The following is an 18,758-nucleotide window of genomic DNA, read 5'->3' on the forward strand; positions in this document are numbered from 1 at the left end:
CAGGCAGTTCCTTTGACCTCATGATTCTCATTTGCTCTGACATGCACTGTGAGCTGTAAGGTCTTATATAGACAGGTGTGTGGCTTTCCTAATCAAGTCCAATCAGTATAATCAAACACAGCTGGACTCAAATGAAGGTGTAGAACCATCTCAAGGATGATCAGAAGAAACAGACAGCACCTGAGTTAAATATGAGTGTCACGGCAAAGGGTCTGAATACTTATGACCATGTGATATTTCAGTTTTTCTTTTTTAATAAATTTGCAAAAATTTCTACATTTCTGTTTTTTTCTGTCAAGATGGGGTGCTGAGTGTACATTACTGAGAAATAAAATGAACTTTTTTGATTTTTGGAAAATGGCTGCAGTGAAACAAAGAGTGAAAAATTTAAAGGGGTCTGAATACTTTCCGTACCCACTGTACATAATAACAGCAACAGTACATAAATCTGTTCCCTATTTCCTGCTTTACAATTTAAGTGGCTGTACTTTTAAATCCCTCTTAGCTGTTTATAATCTACCTATAATTTATAATAATTAATTTATATTAATTTATATTAATTTAGTTTCTGTGCCCTCAGTCTTCATTTTGTGAACATATAATTAATCATTTTGCCTGCATATGAACATAACAAGTGGATTTGTACATGCAAATACGCTCTCGTAAAAGTTTGTTTTGTTTATTGGTTTTGCTCCTTACTACTTGGTAAGAAACTCTGAAAATAGCTTGCATATTAACAATAAACAGACTCAACTCAAATTTAAATGAAATCATTTATGGTAATAAAAAAACCCTGCAGAAGTCATCAGGATTTTAGCAATGTAGGTCAAGTAAATTCTTTGAGTTTTGAAGCTGGAAAAGAAGGAGGCCTCTCTGCCCTGGTACTTTTCCTCTCATCTGTTCAACCCGGGCACTTGGAATAACAAAGAACTCGCCTGCTTTGCCAGCTTTGCCCCATAAAAGGATGAGAGAGACGATAGCCTTCATCGTTCCCTTCCAGCTTGTCACAGTGGGGTTTAAGAGGTGGTGGGGGTCCATAATAAATACACATGCATGCATTCTTCACCCCCCGCTCCCAAAGGCACGAATAAACACACTCAAGTAACCCTAATGTCCTGTTTGTTTCTGCAAGAACACCTGCAGAGTATGCTGGGAGTTTAGCTCTTAAAGAAGTAATCACAAACAGGCAGATACACCTACAGATTACTCAAACATACGGTAACAAGCACAAGCCTGCCTCCCACTGCTACCCAGCACATTAATATGCTAAGCAACGCACAAACACATGGCCACTATCCCTCAGTTTTACAAAACACATTCAAGGGGAAATTTCCACACAGAGAAATATAAAAGAGCGATGGTGGCTGGTTGAAAGCCCTGTTGAGAAAGAGAATGAGGCAAGACGTGAAAACAGAGAGCGGCAGAGCATGAAAGAGAAAAAGGGGAGGGAGAGGCACTGAGGGGAGAAAATGAGGGGGTGTTGAGGAGGAGGAGGGAGTCAGAGGGAATCAGCTTAAGACGGTGAGAGCAGAGGACTGTAGAGACGACACGGTGAAAACAGACAGAGCAGGAACAAGTAAAAAAGGGAGAAGACTTGAAATATCCATCACTATCAAACAGGTACAGTAAACTATTTAGAATACTTTACTTAAGTGACTGTTATCAGAATGGTGTGTTGAGCAGATGCAAAATACTGGAATGGTATGAAATTTATTCCTGGAGATTTATTCAGCAGTAGCATTTAAAGCCATGAGAAAATATTTTCTGAATGTTAGGGTTGTTTTAAAATGAACCAGAGTGGAGATGAGTGAAAATCCATGTGTGCTTTCAGTTCCCACAGAACACATCTGGCTTAGTGCCAGGAGTAATGGATGTGCTTATGGCTCACCCCAATAGTTGTATTTCTTCTTCCAGCACTTCTCATTTATTTATCTAAAGCTGTTTACAGGATGGGAACTGGAACATCGCAAATGTTTGATTATAGGCAAAGCCATTTCCGAGCCGTAAACTTTGGTAAAATAGCATCCTAGTCAACAAGCCAATGAAAATTGTTTATGTCTTGCCACTCTCAACAAATCTTTGTCTTCTGCACATGAAAAACAGTGAACGCGTTGCATGGCGATTGGATAGTTCGAATCGCTGTGTAGAGTCCGACAAGGACTCTTCGTTTGCCTTTGCAGAGAGTGGCTTCAATAACCAGGCCTTGTTTACCCAATCTCTTATCTATAATACCACTGAGTATCTTTGTTACCATGCTTGTTTTTGTCTGGTATTGTAATTAAGTTCTATATTATTGTATCTTTGTTTTGACACAGTGACCACTGCTACAACAACTTCAGCTTTTTTGTTTCAGTTCCTTTATTCCACCTTATTTACACTTTAAATGCCTTGTTATAACTGGCCTCTAGATGTAATTTTAATACACAGAGTCAATAGAGAAACAATGACAAACGAAGGTGTATTTTCTTTCTTAGACTGAATAGATAAACATACTGTTAACATTAAGTGTTAGTGATCTATTCATGGCATTATTTTTCTCATAATTTTTCATTTCTTTCCATAGAGATGACGTCACTCTACAGAAACCTGGCTGTGCTTCTCCTTTTCACCTCGCCTCTCCTCCATTCCCGCCTCTACACTCACGCTGCCTCCACATCCCCTCCAGTTACCCGTCCACGGATCATATTCATGACTGACACAGGCTCAGATGATGACTTTGATGATGAAGATGATGACTACCTTGACAACCACAGCTCTCCTCCTGAAGTGCTGTACCCAGGGAAGACGACCTTTCTCCAGCAGGCACCGGAGCTCTGCCAATACAACCCCTGTTTGGAGAATCAGGAGCCCTGCGCCCAACATTCAGAAAAGACTGGGTGTCTCTGTCCTGGGATCAGTGGGGCTGATGAGCCTCCTCACGCACCACGCATCCAAATGCTGCTGCCAGTCAGTGAAGGGGAGGACACAGGGAAGATAGAAGTCCAGTGGTGCGCTCCATCTTCTGTGGTGTCCGGGTACAGAGTTGTGATCGAGGGAAGTGAGGGGCATGACCGGGAGTTTAGGGACGTTTCCCGACGAGGTGTGGTCGGATTTTTGGAAGTTGGGACTAAGGTCTGTGTGGAGGCGGTGAACAATGCAGGACACAGCACCCCCTCAGAGTTCTCCTGTAAGCGGTATGACCCTCCTAAATCTTCTAACCATAATCTGCTGGCCTGGATCATAGGAGGAGGAGTCACCCTCCTTCTACTTCTTATCATAGCAGCTGTTCTCCTCTGGAAGTATCAAATGCATCAAAAGGCAAAGAAAGATTCCACTGATGGACTAGGCAACCCTTCTTACAGCAGAGAGGGAACTCTGTGATCCAGACAGGTTCAGCCCAGACAATCTATCTCGGTCAAACTTAACATGCCTCTTGAGACAGGGGACACAGCAGTGGTGTAGTCATGATCAAAAGCAAAACAGTTCTGGGGTGTTGTTAGGAGTGATTATAGAATAAGAAGTTCTTTACAGTCCTGTTTCAAGGAATATGTAAATATACAGGGAGAAATTGGTGTTCATGGAATAACACCAACAAATGGGTAATGCTATTATTTTGTGGTTAGAACTACAGGTTTATTTGCTGGCAAATTAACCATTGTAGGTTTATTGTAGTGTTTTTTTTTTATCATGGCTGAATTTAATTGTAAATATTAATATTTTTTAGGATATACTGACTGAAACATTTGTAATAAACTAAAACCTATTTTAATAAAGCTGTGTGAAGTGTCTTTGTTGGATTTTTGCTGTCATTGGAAAGGTTTTGCACAGGCCTACAAAGTGTGTTAGTAAGGTATAGGGCCACCACAAGGAAAGCTTTAATGTGCCTTGGCATCAAGTCTCTGAAACTTTACTGGAGAAATTGAACAATGGTCGGTCCATTATGTCCGATATATTTGGCTTGAAAATTAGAAAATGGTGACTGCAGGGGCTATACAGTATGATTGTCACAATTTCAACACTTATCAAACCATTCATTGACTCCTTTTGGGCTGTATGGGAAATATTGTATACTTAATGCCACTAAATTTATTTGAAAGTGCTTACTTTTTACTTTGCGGATTAAGATTTTACATACAAAACAAATGATGAATTTATAGAATATGATGGATAGGATATAAAAGTGTTAAAATTGGCTGCACCTCGACCAGCTTCAACATTAAAATTACAAGTCAATAATAATTCAATAATACGACAGTCTCAAAAGGGACAAATTTTCATAGTGAGTACTTTTGATGCTTTTAGAATATTTTGCTGGTAATACATTCATTTGAACTTTGAATGCAGCGTGCATTTTACCTACCATTGTACTATCCCTGCTTGAACATCAGGATCTAAATCCTCCACCACTGTGTATTACTTATGCAACTTCAACTTCTCAACTTTTATTTTGAAAGTTTTGTAGGCGGTAGTTGATTTTATTGGCTGACGCTGAAGTCTTTCAGGCTAGGTCCCGCCTTCCCTCGGCGTCAAGCCAATGATTTATCACCAAATCCAAGGAAGAAGTCTGTTTTGTTTGGTGACAACGATCATACTTGCAGCAAGAAGTAGACAAGCAGGATGGCGAACACAGGTGAGTCTTTTTTCCCACTTCACTCCCTTAGGTAGATATAATTGAACTAACTAACTAGCCCCTTATCAGGATTTTATGATTTAACGTTAATTGAAAAATCCCTGAAGTTGGCCGAGAAACGTTAGTCTCCGCCAAATAGTTAGCTAACACTTGTTTAGCAAATAAATAACAGCATATTTGTTGCTGGTAAAGTTACATTAACAGCGACTATATTGTCACAGACAATCTGCGTTACAGGAGGTCCCTAGTTGTTGCATTACGTTAACTGTCTCGCGCACAGATTTCTGTGCTAATAACGTTACACATTAGATGATGAAACGAGTTGTGGTTGTAAGAATAATACCTTGATTATTCAGAATGACTCAGCAGACGACACAAGTCTTGATAAGGTCAAACCGGAAGATACCTGGATCCTCAAGGAATTTCAGCTGCAAACCAGTTTCATTATTGCATCTCTAAGTAAGTGAAGCAAAACATGATAAGTGTTTGCATACCACAACCTATTTCATCAAAGGCCAGTGGAGGAATGTACCTTTACTCCAAATTTCAGACACACACTAACTCTGTCTCTGTCTGATAAGAATAAGTATGAGTGTCAACATGAGGGAGCGATCTTCTGGAGTGGAATGTACCCTGGAGGTGGAGATGGGCATAAGGCCATCTTTGTATCCTAACCTATTCAGCCATCACCAATATTTCTCTGAGATGCAGTCAAATATGAATGAATAATCAAGTGAAACCAAATGAAAATGTAGCAGTTTGTTGGGGGTTTTTTATGGCAGGGAACATGAGGCTGGGATTACTTTGGCACTGTGACTGGATTATACATCTGATCGCTGTAGCACAGAATTTTAGAAAAATACTGACAAATAAACTGTATTTGATGTGGATCGTATTACATCATGGCTAATACCTGATGTCCTCAGTGTTTTGTGCATCCCTAACAATAAGGCCGTTTTTATCCACTCTTGTACCCCGTCGTGCAGGTGCATGCAGCAGGTGTCATATTACAGGGCTACATAACCCATCATATAAACCGTTGTTGGTTTGGTTTAGAAAGGATGGTTAGCAGTCTATGATGGTTAATGATAAAATCTTGAGTGAAGTTGTTTAATCAGTTGAAATATTTTTTAAAAAGTATGAACATTCAACAATTCCTTATCAGACTTTCCAAAGCCTTAAAAATGTTTTATCTGTCATTGCCAGTTACCAAGGAGATCTCCTATGAGGATCTAAAGGCGCTTCTGGGAAAGAGCCAGAATCTCCTTCTGGTTGACGTTCGTAGCCAAGAGGAAGTGGATAAAGGACGTATTCCAGGATCCATCAGCATCCCACGTGAGCTTCTTTGAAATTCATTTACATGGAGGTGGGAAAGGTTATCAAGGTGAAAATACACACAGTATGTATAATGGTCTCAAACTGAACACTGAATTTTGTTTTTTTCCCCCCTCAATTGCACCACATCTAAACAATCAGTCCAAAGTGGGTTGTCATGCATACTGGATATGCAGAAGTGTGCAGTGGTGGATAAGAATCAGTTTTCTGCAGTCTGGTTTTTTCAGGTTCTGAATGTTTTGCATTAGATGTTATGTCCATCATTTGTTTAATGTTTAAAAAAACACATTCTGCTTCCCTTCCCTATAATCACTCAGTTAATACAGTACAGGCTGCTTTTACAATGGAGTCAGAAGAATTCAAGGCCAAGTACGGAGTAACCAAGCCACCGTTGGACACAACAGAGCTGGTGTTTCACTGCCAACTGGGCAGGCGAGGGGCAGTGGCCACGAGCAAGGCCTTCGAACTTGGATACCTTAAGTAAATAAGTTATTGGTTACTGTACATTACACACAGACCCAGTCCATCTTGCTTTTAAACAGACAGCTCAAGTCTCCTACATACTATATAGATCTCACAGTACAGTGACTCCCGTACATTTTAGACCAGTTATGTCTAATCTGTTTCCTCAGAGAGCCTTTGCCTATGAGCTTCGTCTGTCCGCATGTATTATTATTTATTGTTCTAAAATGTGTCTCTCTGTCTTCTGTTTCAGTGCACGTAATTATACCGGAGCATACAAGGAGTGGTCTGAGAAAGAGGGAAAGTGATTTGTATTGAAGGCAAAACATCATATATATTTAACATTATATATATTTATACACCCTGCGACCCGATCCCGGATAAGCGGATGAAGATGGATGCATATATTTATACAAATAACCATTTTGAAAGCTAGACCAACAAAATAGAGAACATTTCTTATGTTGTGTTTATCTTTTGATATGTTTTTTTTTTCCCACTACATCAGAGGTTTTCAAAGTGAGAGGTGGGCCTCCCCAGGGGGAGCATCAGGGGAGCATAAGGGAATGGAAGTGAAAAGTTGTTACATTAGTTATCAAAACGAGTTCTCATGGAATAGTCTAAATGTGTGTGATTTGGTTAAAGAGATAGTTCAGAGATACAGGAGGGAATTTTTACTGTTTCTCCTGCTTTCCCAGAGTCAGAAACTAATAAATGTCTTAGGACAGACCTTTTTTTAAGAATTTGTTGTAGTCTGAAGTTATGTCAAACAAAAATATTAGGCAATCTTGGCTTAATCGTTGAGTGTTTAAATAACATAATCATGATGTCTTGAAAAAGGGCAGGGTGTGAGGGAGGGGGTCTTTTTCCAAGCTTTGTTTAAGGGAGGCCCAGAGTCTCAGGCTTTGAAAATCCCTGCACTACAGCATTGTATTGAAAATGTATGAATAAGTACAAATAAAATAAACAATGTTTTCTACTCAAATGTACATGTATTTGTGGGAATCATTTCATTCCAGAGAGCTAAATATAGAAACATGGAAAAACTAGAGGGGGGACACTTTCTGCATGCTAAATGTGGCTAAAAGCTCAAGAAAAAACTAGAAAGTTGACCTTCAGATATTGTCATCAGTAATTTCTGTAAACAGGGGCGGATTGGCCATTGTCCCCTTCCATTTCAGGCCGAACCGGCCAGGGGTCACGAGTTTTTATTTTTCAGTTTCTGTTTTACTTTATGATCCGCGACCCCGCCGGCCGGCCAGTCTGCTGCAGCGACAGCTGTGTCTGACTGGGCCAAACCAATACTTTCAGTATGGAGCAGGTGTAAATCCGAGCGGCCCCTCCCGACTTGGACCGATCTTCGTTTTTGCTGAAATCTGATTGGCTCAACAGGTCTGATCAAAGAAGTTTGCTTTCCATCTGAAACCAGTGGTATGGTAATCTCCAATTTCATTCTTTTTTATGCACACACATACACACTGCTCTATTTTATGGGAATGTATTGTAGTTTTTGAGTATATTTAAGTATTTTAGCCCTCTGACTGACTCAGGCCTGACCTGGTCTTGTTAAGTGCAGAGCTGCCTTACACAAACTGAAGAGGCAGGTGTCATCCTGAAGTTTCTTGAAGGTCTTCAGCATAATCTGATTCACTGTATACAACAAAAATATTAATGCTTATTAAAATAACTGCAAAAAATATTTATGGCCACCCCCCAAAAGGGCGCTCACATAAAAGGCCTCTCCGTCTCAAAGTCCCGGGCTGAATTTCAGTCCCAGTACATCCCTGTCTGTAAATGTTGCGATTTAAATCCATAAGGAGCTTCCATTCTACACTGCACACAGTAGTACAGATTAAGTATATTCATAGCTATTTTTTAGACTAAAATATTGGAAGAACCACAAAATTTATATATTATACAAATTAATATCTTAAAATTGGCTGTTTTAATGCTTTGAGGAATTGTGGCTACTGGCCTCAGTAGCCTATTTCTAAAATTCTGCCTATGGTTCTGCATTCAGGTGCTTAATTACCGTAATCAAGTCACAAATTAGTTATTGACTGCCTATTATATTCCTCATCTCACTTGTAAGGTATTGTCAGTGATTGAACATTTGGATATTTAGCAGGAAAATACACAGTGCACAGACAGGCACGTGCGCAATCTCAAAGCCCGTTTAGCGCGCGCACGGCAGGTTGGTTGTGTTAATTTACTGAAGATGGTCAGAGAAATACAGCAGGTAATGGTTTAAATTATGGTTATTCTAGGTATAAATAATGTGTGTATGTGTCAAATGGCTGTTTAATTCACAGATAAGCTCTGCCCGTTAATTGTTTATACAATGGAAACTTTGTTAATCAATCAAGGTTTGACGCTAACTAACATTAACGTTAGCTTTAGCTAGCTCAACTACCAGTTGCATTTTCAACTTCCACTTCAGGTGTTGCGGTTGGTCATGCTATTGGGGAAGCAAAGACAACAGCATGGTTTGAAGACTACAGGAGGGCTTTTGGTACTTCTGTGGACTGAAACAGGAGCTTCTGTTCAAAGTCTAAACTGCACTGGTAAGAAAACACTTGATGTTATCATAAGCTGCTTCATCAGGATGTAACATTACTTAAGTTACTACCAGTGGAATATAAGTTCCCTATTATCCCATTTTGTCATTTAAAAATATCTATCAAAATTGAAACCAAATGTGCTTGAACAATGATTATTTTAACAGGAAAAATATATACATTTAATTATATGTCAAATGTCAAGAACCTAATAAGTAGTAAAAATGAATTCAAGTGAGCTAATTTGACTAGGAGTTGCAGGCTGAGTTAATTAGATAATGGCAGCTAGTAGCAACAGCTGACTTGCTACAGCAACAAGTAAAGTTATCTGTCCATCAGGGTACTCCCTAAATCACAGTTATGACAGAGCAGCAGGAACATCAGAGAGAAAACCAGAAAGTATTCTTCATCAAATACGATCCAGTTTCCCGCAATATCAGTGAATAAAGTTGTGCTTTCATACAGTAATCAGTGGTGCCTGGTCCCAGAAACACTAATTTTCAGCAGAGTCATAAAAATTAAGAAAGCTTTTCATTGGTCACTAAATTAATACAGGCTCCCAAATGCAGGATGAGTCATGAATATTTTTAAATATTTTTCCAAGAAATGACACACTCTAAAATATCATCAAGAATTGCCTACAAAACAATATTTTTGGTCATTGATGGGCCAGATCCTGCCATATGACGTAGATATAAAAACAGTTAAACATCGATTTTGATTTCATGGGAATGGGATATTTTATTGGTAGGTAGGTAAAATTATTTTCTCAACATACAAGAGGCTTTAAAGTGAAATTGAGTTTGTAACGTAATGAAGTGACATTTAATGTCCCCACCAAACCACCAAAACGAAGCAGACGAAGAGGAGGCTGAAGCAGAACATAAAAATATAAAGTTGGTGGTCCAGTCTAGTGTCTGACACACTGTCAGATCTTCAAATGGTCCAGCTATCCTCCCACAAAAGCTGTGATGCTGTGGCACCAGGACTGAGAGTGGGCAGTGATGAGATTTAAGTTGAATTATTAATAAGCATCTTGTAAGTTTAGAAAAGAATTTACTGTTATGTTTTAAGTACATTTAATAGCAATAATCACTAAGGCCTCTTCTTTAAGTTTGTATTTGACATAATACCCTATTATCTCAATATCTCAATTAAAGTACGGAAACAAATGTATATGTGACAAAAGGCAATTTATTATTTATAAAAAATACAGTTGGCTAGTGGATTTTTCCATCTACCAGCCACCTTGGCAGGTGAGCCATAAAGTTAATTTCCACCCCTGATATTTAGGCTATGACTATATATATAAATGACACTCCAGGTAAAAATCTGTAAGATATGGTGAAAATGTGTGTATCAGACATTGAATTTCAGAGATATCTGACCAAAAAGTGCAATCCATCCCATCCAAAAAAGAGAAATGGGTCACCACAATAAAAAAAGGCATGGTATATGGTTCACTTTGGTGCATTAGTACACATTTATTTGGATTAATTTCAGCCTGTTCTTGATTAATGTATTAAAAACGTGAACATTAGAAGGAGATTGTTAACAGCAGCTTTGGATTTCCTTTCTGACATATAGCACAAAATGTAGTTACAGCGTTCACTTTTGTGTTGCAGTGGCAGCTGCTGGTCCCTGGTGCATAGGGATAAAAATGAAAAGACTCCAATCTGGTATGTACACACACACAACATATATGCAAGTCCTTCAGCTTTTGTTCACTGCATCACCTCTTTTTTGCTACGTTAGTCCTCACAGATTTAAAAGAGACCATGTTTCCTTGTGCGTGGCCGTGTTCTCTGCCTGACCCTGAGGAGCTGTGTGCCTTCACAGATCTGTATGGTTCCCTCAGATTTCTCCTGTCTTTTCAGGTACAATCAACATTGATCCTTTTCTAGCTTTTTATTGGCCTGAAAAATAATGAGAGAGTAGACTGACTGACTGATATTATAGTAAATTGCCTGTGTGAAGAATGTCCCAAGATATCTGGGTGGTATCACTTTACTTATTTTTCTGACTCTTAGTTATTGGACCAAGATTACTTAAATCTCAATTCCTAATACTACACTGAACCCAAAACACATTTAATTAAAAACAATTTGGTGTAACACTTTACAGTATAATAGGGCCTGCAACATTCAACATAATTCTTCTGAATTTGTACTAACAAACTGTAGGTACTGCTAGTTACAAGGGAACAAGATGAGTTAAGTAAGAAGTTAAGGTATAACATTTCAGAACTTTGGCTTCTTCTGGGTTTTGTACTAAAACGTGTGTGAGGAAGTCACAACACCCGGACAAAAAAACCTGCACAGGCAGAACATGCAAACTCCACACAAAAAGGTTTGAACCCAGAACCTCCTTGTTGTGAGGTGACAGTGCCATCCACTGTAACACCATGCCGTGCCATCCCATTACAGTGCAAGTTGTGTTTAAAATCTCCCCAAATGTCAGATTGCTGTTCGGTAGGTCATACTGGAGCTTATATTATTAAAACATGTACATGTTAGTTAAACATAATGCCTACTATATAAATAAAGTTCCCACGTAGTTACCTCCTTATTCCAAAACATCACATCTTGTTCCCTTGTAGCTACCTGTACGTATCGATACTTCCTGTATTGGTACAGGTACCTCGTTAGTACGAATAATTACACTGTAAATTGGGAAGAATTACACTGTACATGGAGGCCACATTTTCTTTCATTTAATATATTTCCTTTAAAGTGCGATTCATGACAGTGAGCCTGTGAGTGACACGTCATCCCTGCATGTATCTTTGATCTGTACAGATGAAAGATGTGAGACTTTTCAGTCCAGAGTGGTGTGCTCGTATAGAAGCATTCCTACACGCATTCAGTTTGGCTAACGCAAGGGTAGGATCTGTTTCTCTCTGACATGCAGTATATCCACAGTACTAATTTAAGGTAGGTAGCAAAAATCTGATTACCGTTCTTCTTCACAGATCCAAATCCACCTCAAATTCAAATTCAGTCAGCAGACGTTCCTGCGAGAGTTTAGGTATGACAACTATGCAGGTTTTAGGAATGAATGTATCTTCTTTTGAAATACCCAATGTATTCTGCAGCGATATATGCAGTTGCTCTGTATCACACAGAATTGGTCAATTTAGTTTTATAAACTATGTGTTTTTTGGAAGTTACATAAGCATATAAAAATAAAAATTACCCTCAGACACACAGACTGCAAAGAGGTAGATCAGATTTTAATGATAGCTTGCTATGTTTTGTCTTTATGAGTTACAACACAAAACAAAAAGGCTCACTACTCTAATTAAAGTGCTATGTCCTATGTTATGTTCATATTCTTGTAGAGGGAAGATCAAGAGTAAAGTTGCATGGGCGGACCAACCCTCACTGATCTTGGATGTCACCTCTAGAATACAGTCAGTAATGCTGTTTTTAATATTATTTACTGTTTTGCTTACTTTTAGTAGAAAAATAATAGAACCCAATAGTTTTTTTTTTATTGTATCTTCATCTATTATGCTATAACAACATGTTGAAAATATTAGGGCATATACAGGTATGTTTACTGTTGTTTATAGCAAGTGATACTCTCTTTTTGGGTTTATAGGCCTCCAGAATGGGTGAGGAAAGGACGCTGGTGTCAGGGAGGACACCCTATCCTTGGAGACAGGGTGCCACTCAGTATCCCACCTGAAGCCATGGACAAGGGCCTGTTTGGGGAGCTCACCATCCAGCCTGTCACACTCCTGAGCCCCTGTGTGCTGCAGTACCCCAATCTGGCAACACAACTCACTCACATACAAATATCCTTTGCTGATTCAATCTCATACTGTGACTTTGTGAAAGCACTGATGTAGGTCAACTCTTCCAAGGCTGAGGCCGTGGTACTCCCTTAAGATTGGGAGTGAATCACTGCTCCAAGTGCAGGAGTTGAGTGTGAGGGTCGTGTTACGTTCGAATAAAGCTGGTTTGTCCAAAATGTTGGAAATCAAATTTGTTTATAGTTGTTTTGGCAAACATAGAATGTTGTTTAAATGTGGGGATCTCTGGGGGCCGGTCCTGAAAGACATTCATAGTGTGGCAGTCGGTCGTTCACATGAAAACTAACAGAAATAGTTGCATAACAAATTTTTAAAAAGAGAGCCAGAGAGAGAAGACCAAACCCAGCTTACTTTCTCACCGGACTGTCCTGGGGAAGAGGGAGTCTTTTGGGTAATAACCAATAGAGTGATCACAATGCAAACAATCACAATGAGTTGTCTTCGCAGGGCGGCTGGGCTCACAGATAAGAGAGCGAGGAGGGATCATGCATCTTGGGAAACTCAGAGAAAAACCGCTGATACTTTGTGTTGACTCAGTTGAGGTGGTTTGGGCATCTGGTTTGGATTAGTCTTCCTTGACTTCACATTTGTCTAGGTGTTGGTATACAGCCCCAGTAATGTTCCTATCGCAAGCCCCTCAACCTTCTTCCTGAACCTACCTGCACATCTGGATTGTCAGGAACTGGGCTTGCAGGGCCTTCACTGCTCCTCCATCAAAGGTAGACAATAACCACAGATACTGATGGCCAGGATACATTGTAGGTCTTTTGCTAGAGGAACTGTAAGGGCTGGTTTTCTTTTGAAAAGGTGTAAATTGAACCAGAAGTAGGTCCCTAGGCCAGGACAGTTAATCCTGTCCTAAAAAAGTGAAGTTATGTAAATCTGGATTAATTGTTTCCTGATGTTAAGGCCTGAGTTGAAGAACACTAATGTCAACCACCTGTGTTTATTTGTTAGAGAATGTACACACAGTTCTGGCCTGCAGCTGCTCATCAAAAACTTCATTGGATCACAAAAAGCCCATAATATGAATCAGAGTATTAAAACCAGGCAACAATGGAATAGAAAGGCATAACACGCACAGAACACAACAGAAATGTTTACCACACTGCAAATGTAGGCAGTGAAATTATTGTCACAGCATTTTATAGACTTGTCCCCTTTAAATTACATCCACATGCAAAACATCTGCAATAGTAGTTCATTGCAACTGATGTAAGTAGTAGTGTTGAATTCGCATTCGCAAAAATAAAATCTCACCGCAAAGACTTGGGGTGGAGAAAGGGTTTACAGTGTGTGTTACTTTAAAACTGGAAGCACATGTCTCTAGAAATCAGTGTTTACGTTTGTCATATTTAACTTTGACCATGATGTTTCCCTGACCTTTACTAGGTGGGTTTAGTTGCCAACATCTAATGAAACCGGGATGTTTTAGTTTCCACAAACTTTTAAAAAGTTCACCATGTGATCAACATTAGTGTTTTGTCTGATATGTTTAAAAAGGACAATCTGGGCGACATTACATACATTTTCCCCCCCAAAAAATTTCACCTGCAAAATACCAGCACATTTCTTCTGAGAATTTGATTTGTACATGCAGATGTGGTTTGAAGACAGATTTCATGAAACTTATTGAATGTGTTTCTCATGTCGAAGTATTAACAAGCAGGTGGTTGGTCTCCAGTAAAATTGTCAGCCTTTCTTAATTTAATTATGACTTCTTGACTTTTTAATTTAAGACTTTATTTAACCCTGTAGTAACTTCAGATTTTCCTTCAGGCAGTCAGTTCAGTTAATTAAAATTGAGGCTAAATCTGGGATTCTTCTAAACCATGTGTGAGAGAGCAGATTTGAGCTGGCCTGTTGTAAATGGACACTTTCCCAGCGCTACGCTTATTCTTCAGTAATTAGTCACTGCAGGACAGTTATGTGCAGTCATATCATGATAAAATTAAAAATGTATTTATTTCTCAGTTCTTGCTTAATAAGCGTTTCTTTTCTTTGTAGATTTTACAATGAATCACAACCACAAGCAAAACCACAAGTCTACATTAATTACGTGTAGCTTATTCATTCACAATGTAAACTGTACCGCAGTCTGCTTCTTTGGAAGCGTCTTTGGATGCTGGAGAGAAGATCCTCTGTCACAAACATGACCAGACTCTGTAAGCATTTGTTAACTCTTATAACACTTAAGTAAACAATTTTTTAAACTAGAGCTGTTATACTTGCCCAACCCAAAGGTGTGTCTTCCTTTTCCACAGTGTTGCGCACATGTTGTGCTGGTTACAACCCACCGCTGGACCAGTGTGCCATCGACCAGTGTAGACTTGCAGTGTATTTACTGTTTAAAGTGGAGATCTTTTACTTAAGTTAAAGTAGCAATACCAGAGTGTAGGAATACTCTGTTACAAGTAAAATCCTGGATTCAACTTTTTAATTATGTAAAAGTATGAAAGAATAGGCATCAAAATATACTTTAAAGTACCAAAGGTAAAATTACTCATTATGCAGAATGGCCATCATATCAATGGATTGTAATTATGTATGCAAAAGGTGGGGCTAATTATAACTACTTTATCTGCTGGGTAGCTTGCAAATTTCCCCCGGGGGATCCATAAAGTTTTACCTTAATCTTTGATAATACATCATCATTTATTTGTTGCTTATATGTTGTAATTTTAATCTGAATACAATAACAAGTAACAAAAATAAAATAAACAGTGGAGTAAAAAGTACAATATTTGCCCCCAAGATGTAGTGGAGTAGTAGTACTATAAAACAGCAGAAAATGAAAATACTCAAATAAAGAACCTCAAAATTGTATTTAAGAACAGTACTTACAAATAAATGTAGTGTAGTAAATGTACCAAGTTAGTGTTTTAAGTGTTTTAACATTCCCTGCAGATCTTGTGCACAGCGGCGTCTCTGTATACAGTGTAGAGCAAGAAAATGGTGAGGGTCAAAAGCAAGAATCAAGTTTTTCCTCTGTGCAGCAGAGTCTCTTGCTTTTCCTCTTCCTGCAGCACAGTGACCCGTTCACCTGCCAGCTCTCCGATATTATGGGTGAGAGACAGATGCATGTATAATCACAAAATGATGTGTTAAAGTTGGTCGGTCTTAATTTTTTTTCTGAATCTGTGATCCTCCTGCAGCCACAGAGGCGCTGATAGAGCACCACCTAGAGGATATTCTGAACAACAACATGCAGGCAGTCACAACAGCCCTGCAGACTGAGCTGAAGAACGCACTGCAAGTCCAAAATCATAGAAAAAAGGCAAGTCTGTCAAAAGAAAAAGTCAACACAAAGACTTTAACTGTAAATGTTTAAATGTTTTTTTTAATCATCTGGAGTTTTTTTCTTCATAATTTTGAAAATACAAGACGTGAAGAGAAGGGAGATTGTAATAGTTTTTCATTATTATCTGACATTTTATCATTAATTAATTGTTTAATTGAGGGGGGGAAATCAATACATTAATGAAGATTGATTTGTGCCCTAGTATTGAGTGTTTGGGTGTTGTGTTTGACATGTAAGGACCAAGAGAAGCTGCGTTCAGCTGCTGAGGTGATTCTCAGTTCATCCATCAGTATTGTGAGCTGCAGCAGTAACATGAACTTCAGAAATGCCTGTCTGAACAGCATGAAGGTGTGAAAAAATCTATTTTAAAAATGAAAATGCAGATATTTATAGTTAAGTCTAAAACAAGAGTTATTCACTTGATCATTTGACAAAGACCCCACACGCAAAGATGTTATCAGGTTATGTGCTACACTGTAAATTGACCTGTTGTACATGCAGGGGTATACTGTAGATGTTTACATGTTGAAAGTGTGACAAAAGTCAGATGTGCATCCATAATGAATGTGTTTGTCAGGCGTGTGACACTCATGACCTGTCAGACTCCCTCCATGAATCCCTGAGGAGGGTGACATCATGGAAATTCATTCCCAGAGCCAGGTGCTTTTCAGCTCAGGTGAGTGTTTGTTGTTCCCTGATGCCAACAAGTTACTATATCAGTGGTCTGTACTACGAAGCAGGGTAACTGGCTTATCCAGGTAACTTCAGGAGTCACTTCGTGATGTCGGGTTAACCTTATCTTCCTGGTTAACCCGTACTACGAAAGGTGAATAGGTGTTAACCGAGGTCTGTTGCCATGACAATTTACCCCGCATCTCTAAACTGCTCCAAGCAGGTTTTGTTCGCGGTAACACACCACTTCATAAAATATGTTTAAATTTCATCCTGATTTGTTCCACTGCGGTTGGAATGAAGTTCTGAACACAAAAGCATTACGTTCAGACAGCGAGCCCTGCAGCCTCGGTGATTTTAGAGAGGAGTCTTAATTAATTAAGGGGATAGTTTCTTAGATGTAGCCCATGTAGTCTTTAATTGAATTCTTCTAAGTGTTTTCACTTATTTAGATAGACTATTTTACCTGTCCAAAAAATAGGGAGCCAGGGTCGAGGTTAATAGCCAAGAAAAAAAAATCCTAGATGAAAGTGTGAAATTTAGAAGAAAAACTTTGTCATAAAAAAAATCAAAAACCACTCTGGTGTTGTTGTCTGAGTACGCCCAATCCACGGCAAAGTCTCTAAGGTGCATGATAATATATTGTGGGCTAAACTCACAAGTATTTCCTCGCTGCTAAATCCTATTGCAAAGTTTAATATAACTTTCCAACGCATACTACACGGTAGATGCATGTCTGTGATGTTGCAGCCTTGCAAAGTGAAGATTCTCTCATAAATGTGTGACTATAATGACAGAGAATATTTAGGTTTTTACTTGTAGATTGGAAATAAATTTTTGTCTCGGATTATTACCCCTCTCCGCTGGCTCCTTTTTTTCTATTACAATGGACCTTATGTGCAGTTGTACCTTTACATCTTAATCAATTACACATAAAAGAAGAGCACATAAAAACATAATAGAGATTTGAACTACAATACAAACACTGTGAAGAGAATTAGGCTACAAATTTACTTAATGCAAAGCCAACAAGCTGCCCTTGTGTTGTCGTCCGCCACGATATTTAGCTGTTAACTTGTCTTTACATTCATAATTTCCTGACACTACCAGTGTGCATTCCTCTGGAGAAATACGGAGCATACGCCGTTGCGAAAAAACTCTACCTGCACGGCCGAACACACCCCTTTTATGTGAACGCGAACCTACTCCAATTAAGTTAACACCAGGTTAACACGGACTCTAGTAACCAACGTCTTATCCACCGTCGTAGTACTGTTTGACCCCAGTGTAGGTAGTCAGAGTTTGTCAACCCTGAGTTTGCCTGATAACCATGAGTTAACTCTGAGTAGGTTGAACTCCCTTCGTACTCCAGGCCACAGCACTTTACTGCTTATAGGCATCTGATTTTAACACGTTATCTAATTACTTTTTCACAGATGGAAGAACATCCTGAGAGTGATGAACCCACCAGAACAGAAGTCTGAGAACATCTGTGTTCTGGGTGAAGAGTGTGGAAGTACTTAGACTGGAATTAATGTTGTTGCAATTTAAAGTGTGATAGAAGTTCATGTTGCAAATGTACTGGTGAAAGAAATAGCTATTTCATTTGTGCATTGTTTAAATTGTAGTTTGTGTGTTGCACCAGATGTGATTGTTTTTTAACACAGTTGTAAGATAGAAAATGTTCCAAAAGAGATCTACCTTGAACTCGAACTTCTGCTGTTTTTTTCTATTATTTACCCCTAAATAAACAATATGGTACAATTAGCATCTTTGAGTACTTAGAAAAGTGCTATAGGAATCTAATTTATTATTGTTATTATTATTATTATTATAACATGAATGTCTTTGCAATATAATGTACTTCAATGTATGCGTTCTTTTTGAGACTGTAAGCTCAAAATCATCATATTGTAGTGTAATTCTGTTGTTTGGTGGGTATGAAACAAGAAAACCTGGGATAACCAGACTGGTAACATGACAACATTTACAGTATACAGGCCG

General features: G+C 38.8%; 3 protein-coding genes across 8 annotated transcripts in view; all 3 read left to right on the forward strand.

The window, feature by feature from the left end:
• si:ch1073-303k11.2 (LRRN4 C-terminal-like protein) overlaps positions 1–3,752 on the forward strand; it is an 11,544-nt gene extending 7,792 nt beyond the window's left edge. For 3 of the 4 annotated variants that reach the window (XM_046030330.1, XM_046030333.1, XM_046030332.1), the window contains one exon: positions 2,564–3,752. In XM_046030330.1, the coding sequence (XP_045886286.1) occupies positions 2,564–3,360 (797 nt within the window). In that variant the 3' untranslated portion in view covers positions 3,361–3,752. Of the gene's footprint in view, positions 1–1,535; positions 1,621–2,563 lie in introns of those variants that run through there. The other variant, XM_046030331.1, reaches the window with a different exon arrangement.
• A 727-nt stretch (positions 3,753–4,479) lies between these two features.
• On the forward strand, positions 4,480–7,391 carry tstd1 (thiosulfate sulfurtransferase like domain containing 1). 2 transcript variants are annotated; one of them, XM_046030334.1, is made up of 5 exons: positions 4,482–4,609; positions 4,966–5,068; positions 5,816–5,944; positions 6,262–6,424; positions 6,660–7,391. In XM_046030334.1, exons 1-5 carry the CDS (start codon positions 4,514–4,516, stop codon positions 6,712–6,714), a joined length of 546 nt encoding a protein of 181 aa, XP_045886290.1. In that variant the 5' UTR covers positions 4,482–4,513; the 3' UTR covers positions 6,715–7,391. The 2 variants fall into 2 exon arrangements, with proteins under 2 accessions (XP_045886292.1, XP_045886290.1); XM_046030336.1 differs by lacking the exon at positions 4,966–5,068 and having other exon boundaries at positions 4,480–4,609.
• Positions 7,392–8,264: 873 nt separating this feature from the next.
• zgc:195212 (DUF4554 domain-containing protein) lies at positions 8,265–18,522 on the forward strand. Of its 2 annotated transcripts, XM_046030099.1 has the most exons (14): positions 8,265–8,645; positions 8,847–8,970; positions 10,590–10,643; positions 10,720–10,841; positions 11,763–11,846; positions 11,936–11,991; positions 12,305–12,376; positions 12,568–12,763; positions 13,377–13,500; positions 15,689–15,847; positions 15,937–16,058; positions 16,320–16,430; positions 16,660–16,758; positions 18,191–18,522. In XM_046030099.1, exons 1-14 carry the CDS (start codon positions 8,625–8,627, stop codon positions 18,236–18,238), a joined length of 1,392 nt encoding a protein of 463 aa, XP_045886055.1. In that variant the 5' UTR covers positions 8,265–8,624; the 3' UTR covers positions 18,239–18,522. The 2 variants fall into 2 exon arrangements, with proteins under 2 accessions (XP_045886055.1, XP_045886056.1); XM_046030100.1 differs by lacking the exon at positions 15,689–15,847 and having other exon boundaries at positions 8,272–8,645.
• The last annotated feature ends 236 nt before the right edge of the window (positions 18,523–18,758 follow it).

Source organism: Micropterus dolomieu, linkage group LG19 (assembly GCF_021292245.1).
Source record: "Micropterus dolomieu isolate WLL.071019.BEF.003 ecotype Adirondacks linkage group LG19, ASM2129224v1, whole genome shotgun sequence".
Taxonomy (NCBI): domain Eukaryota; kingdom Metazoa; phylum Chordata; class Actinopteri; order Centrarchiformes; family Centrarchidae; genus Micropterus; species Micropterus dolomieu.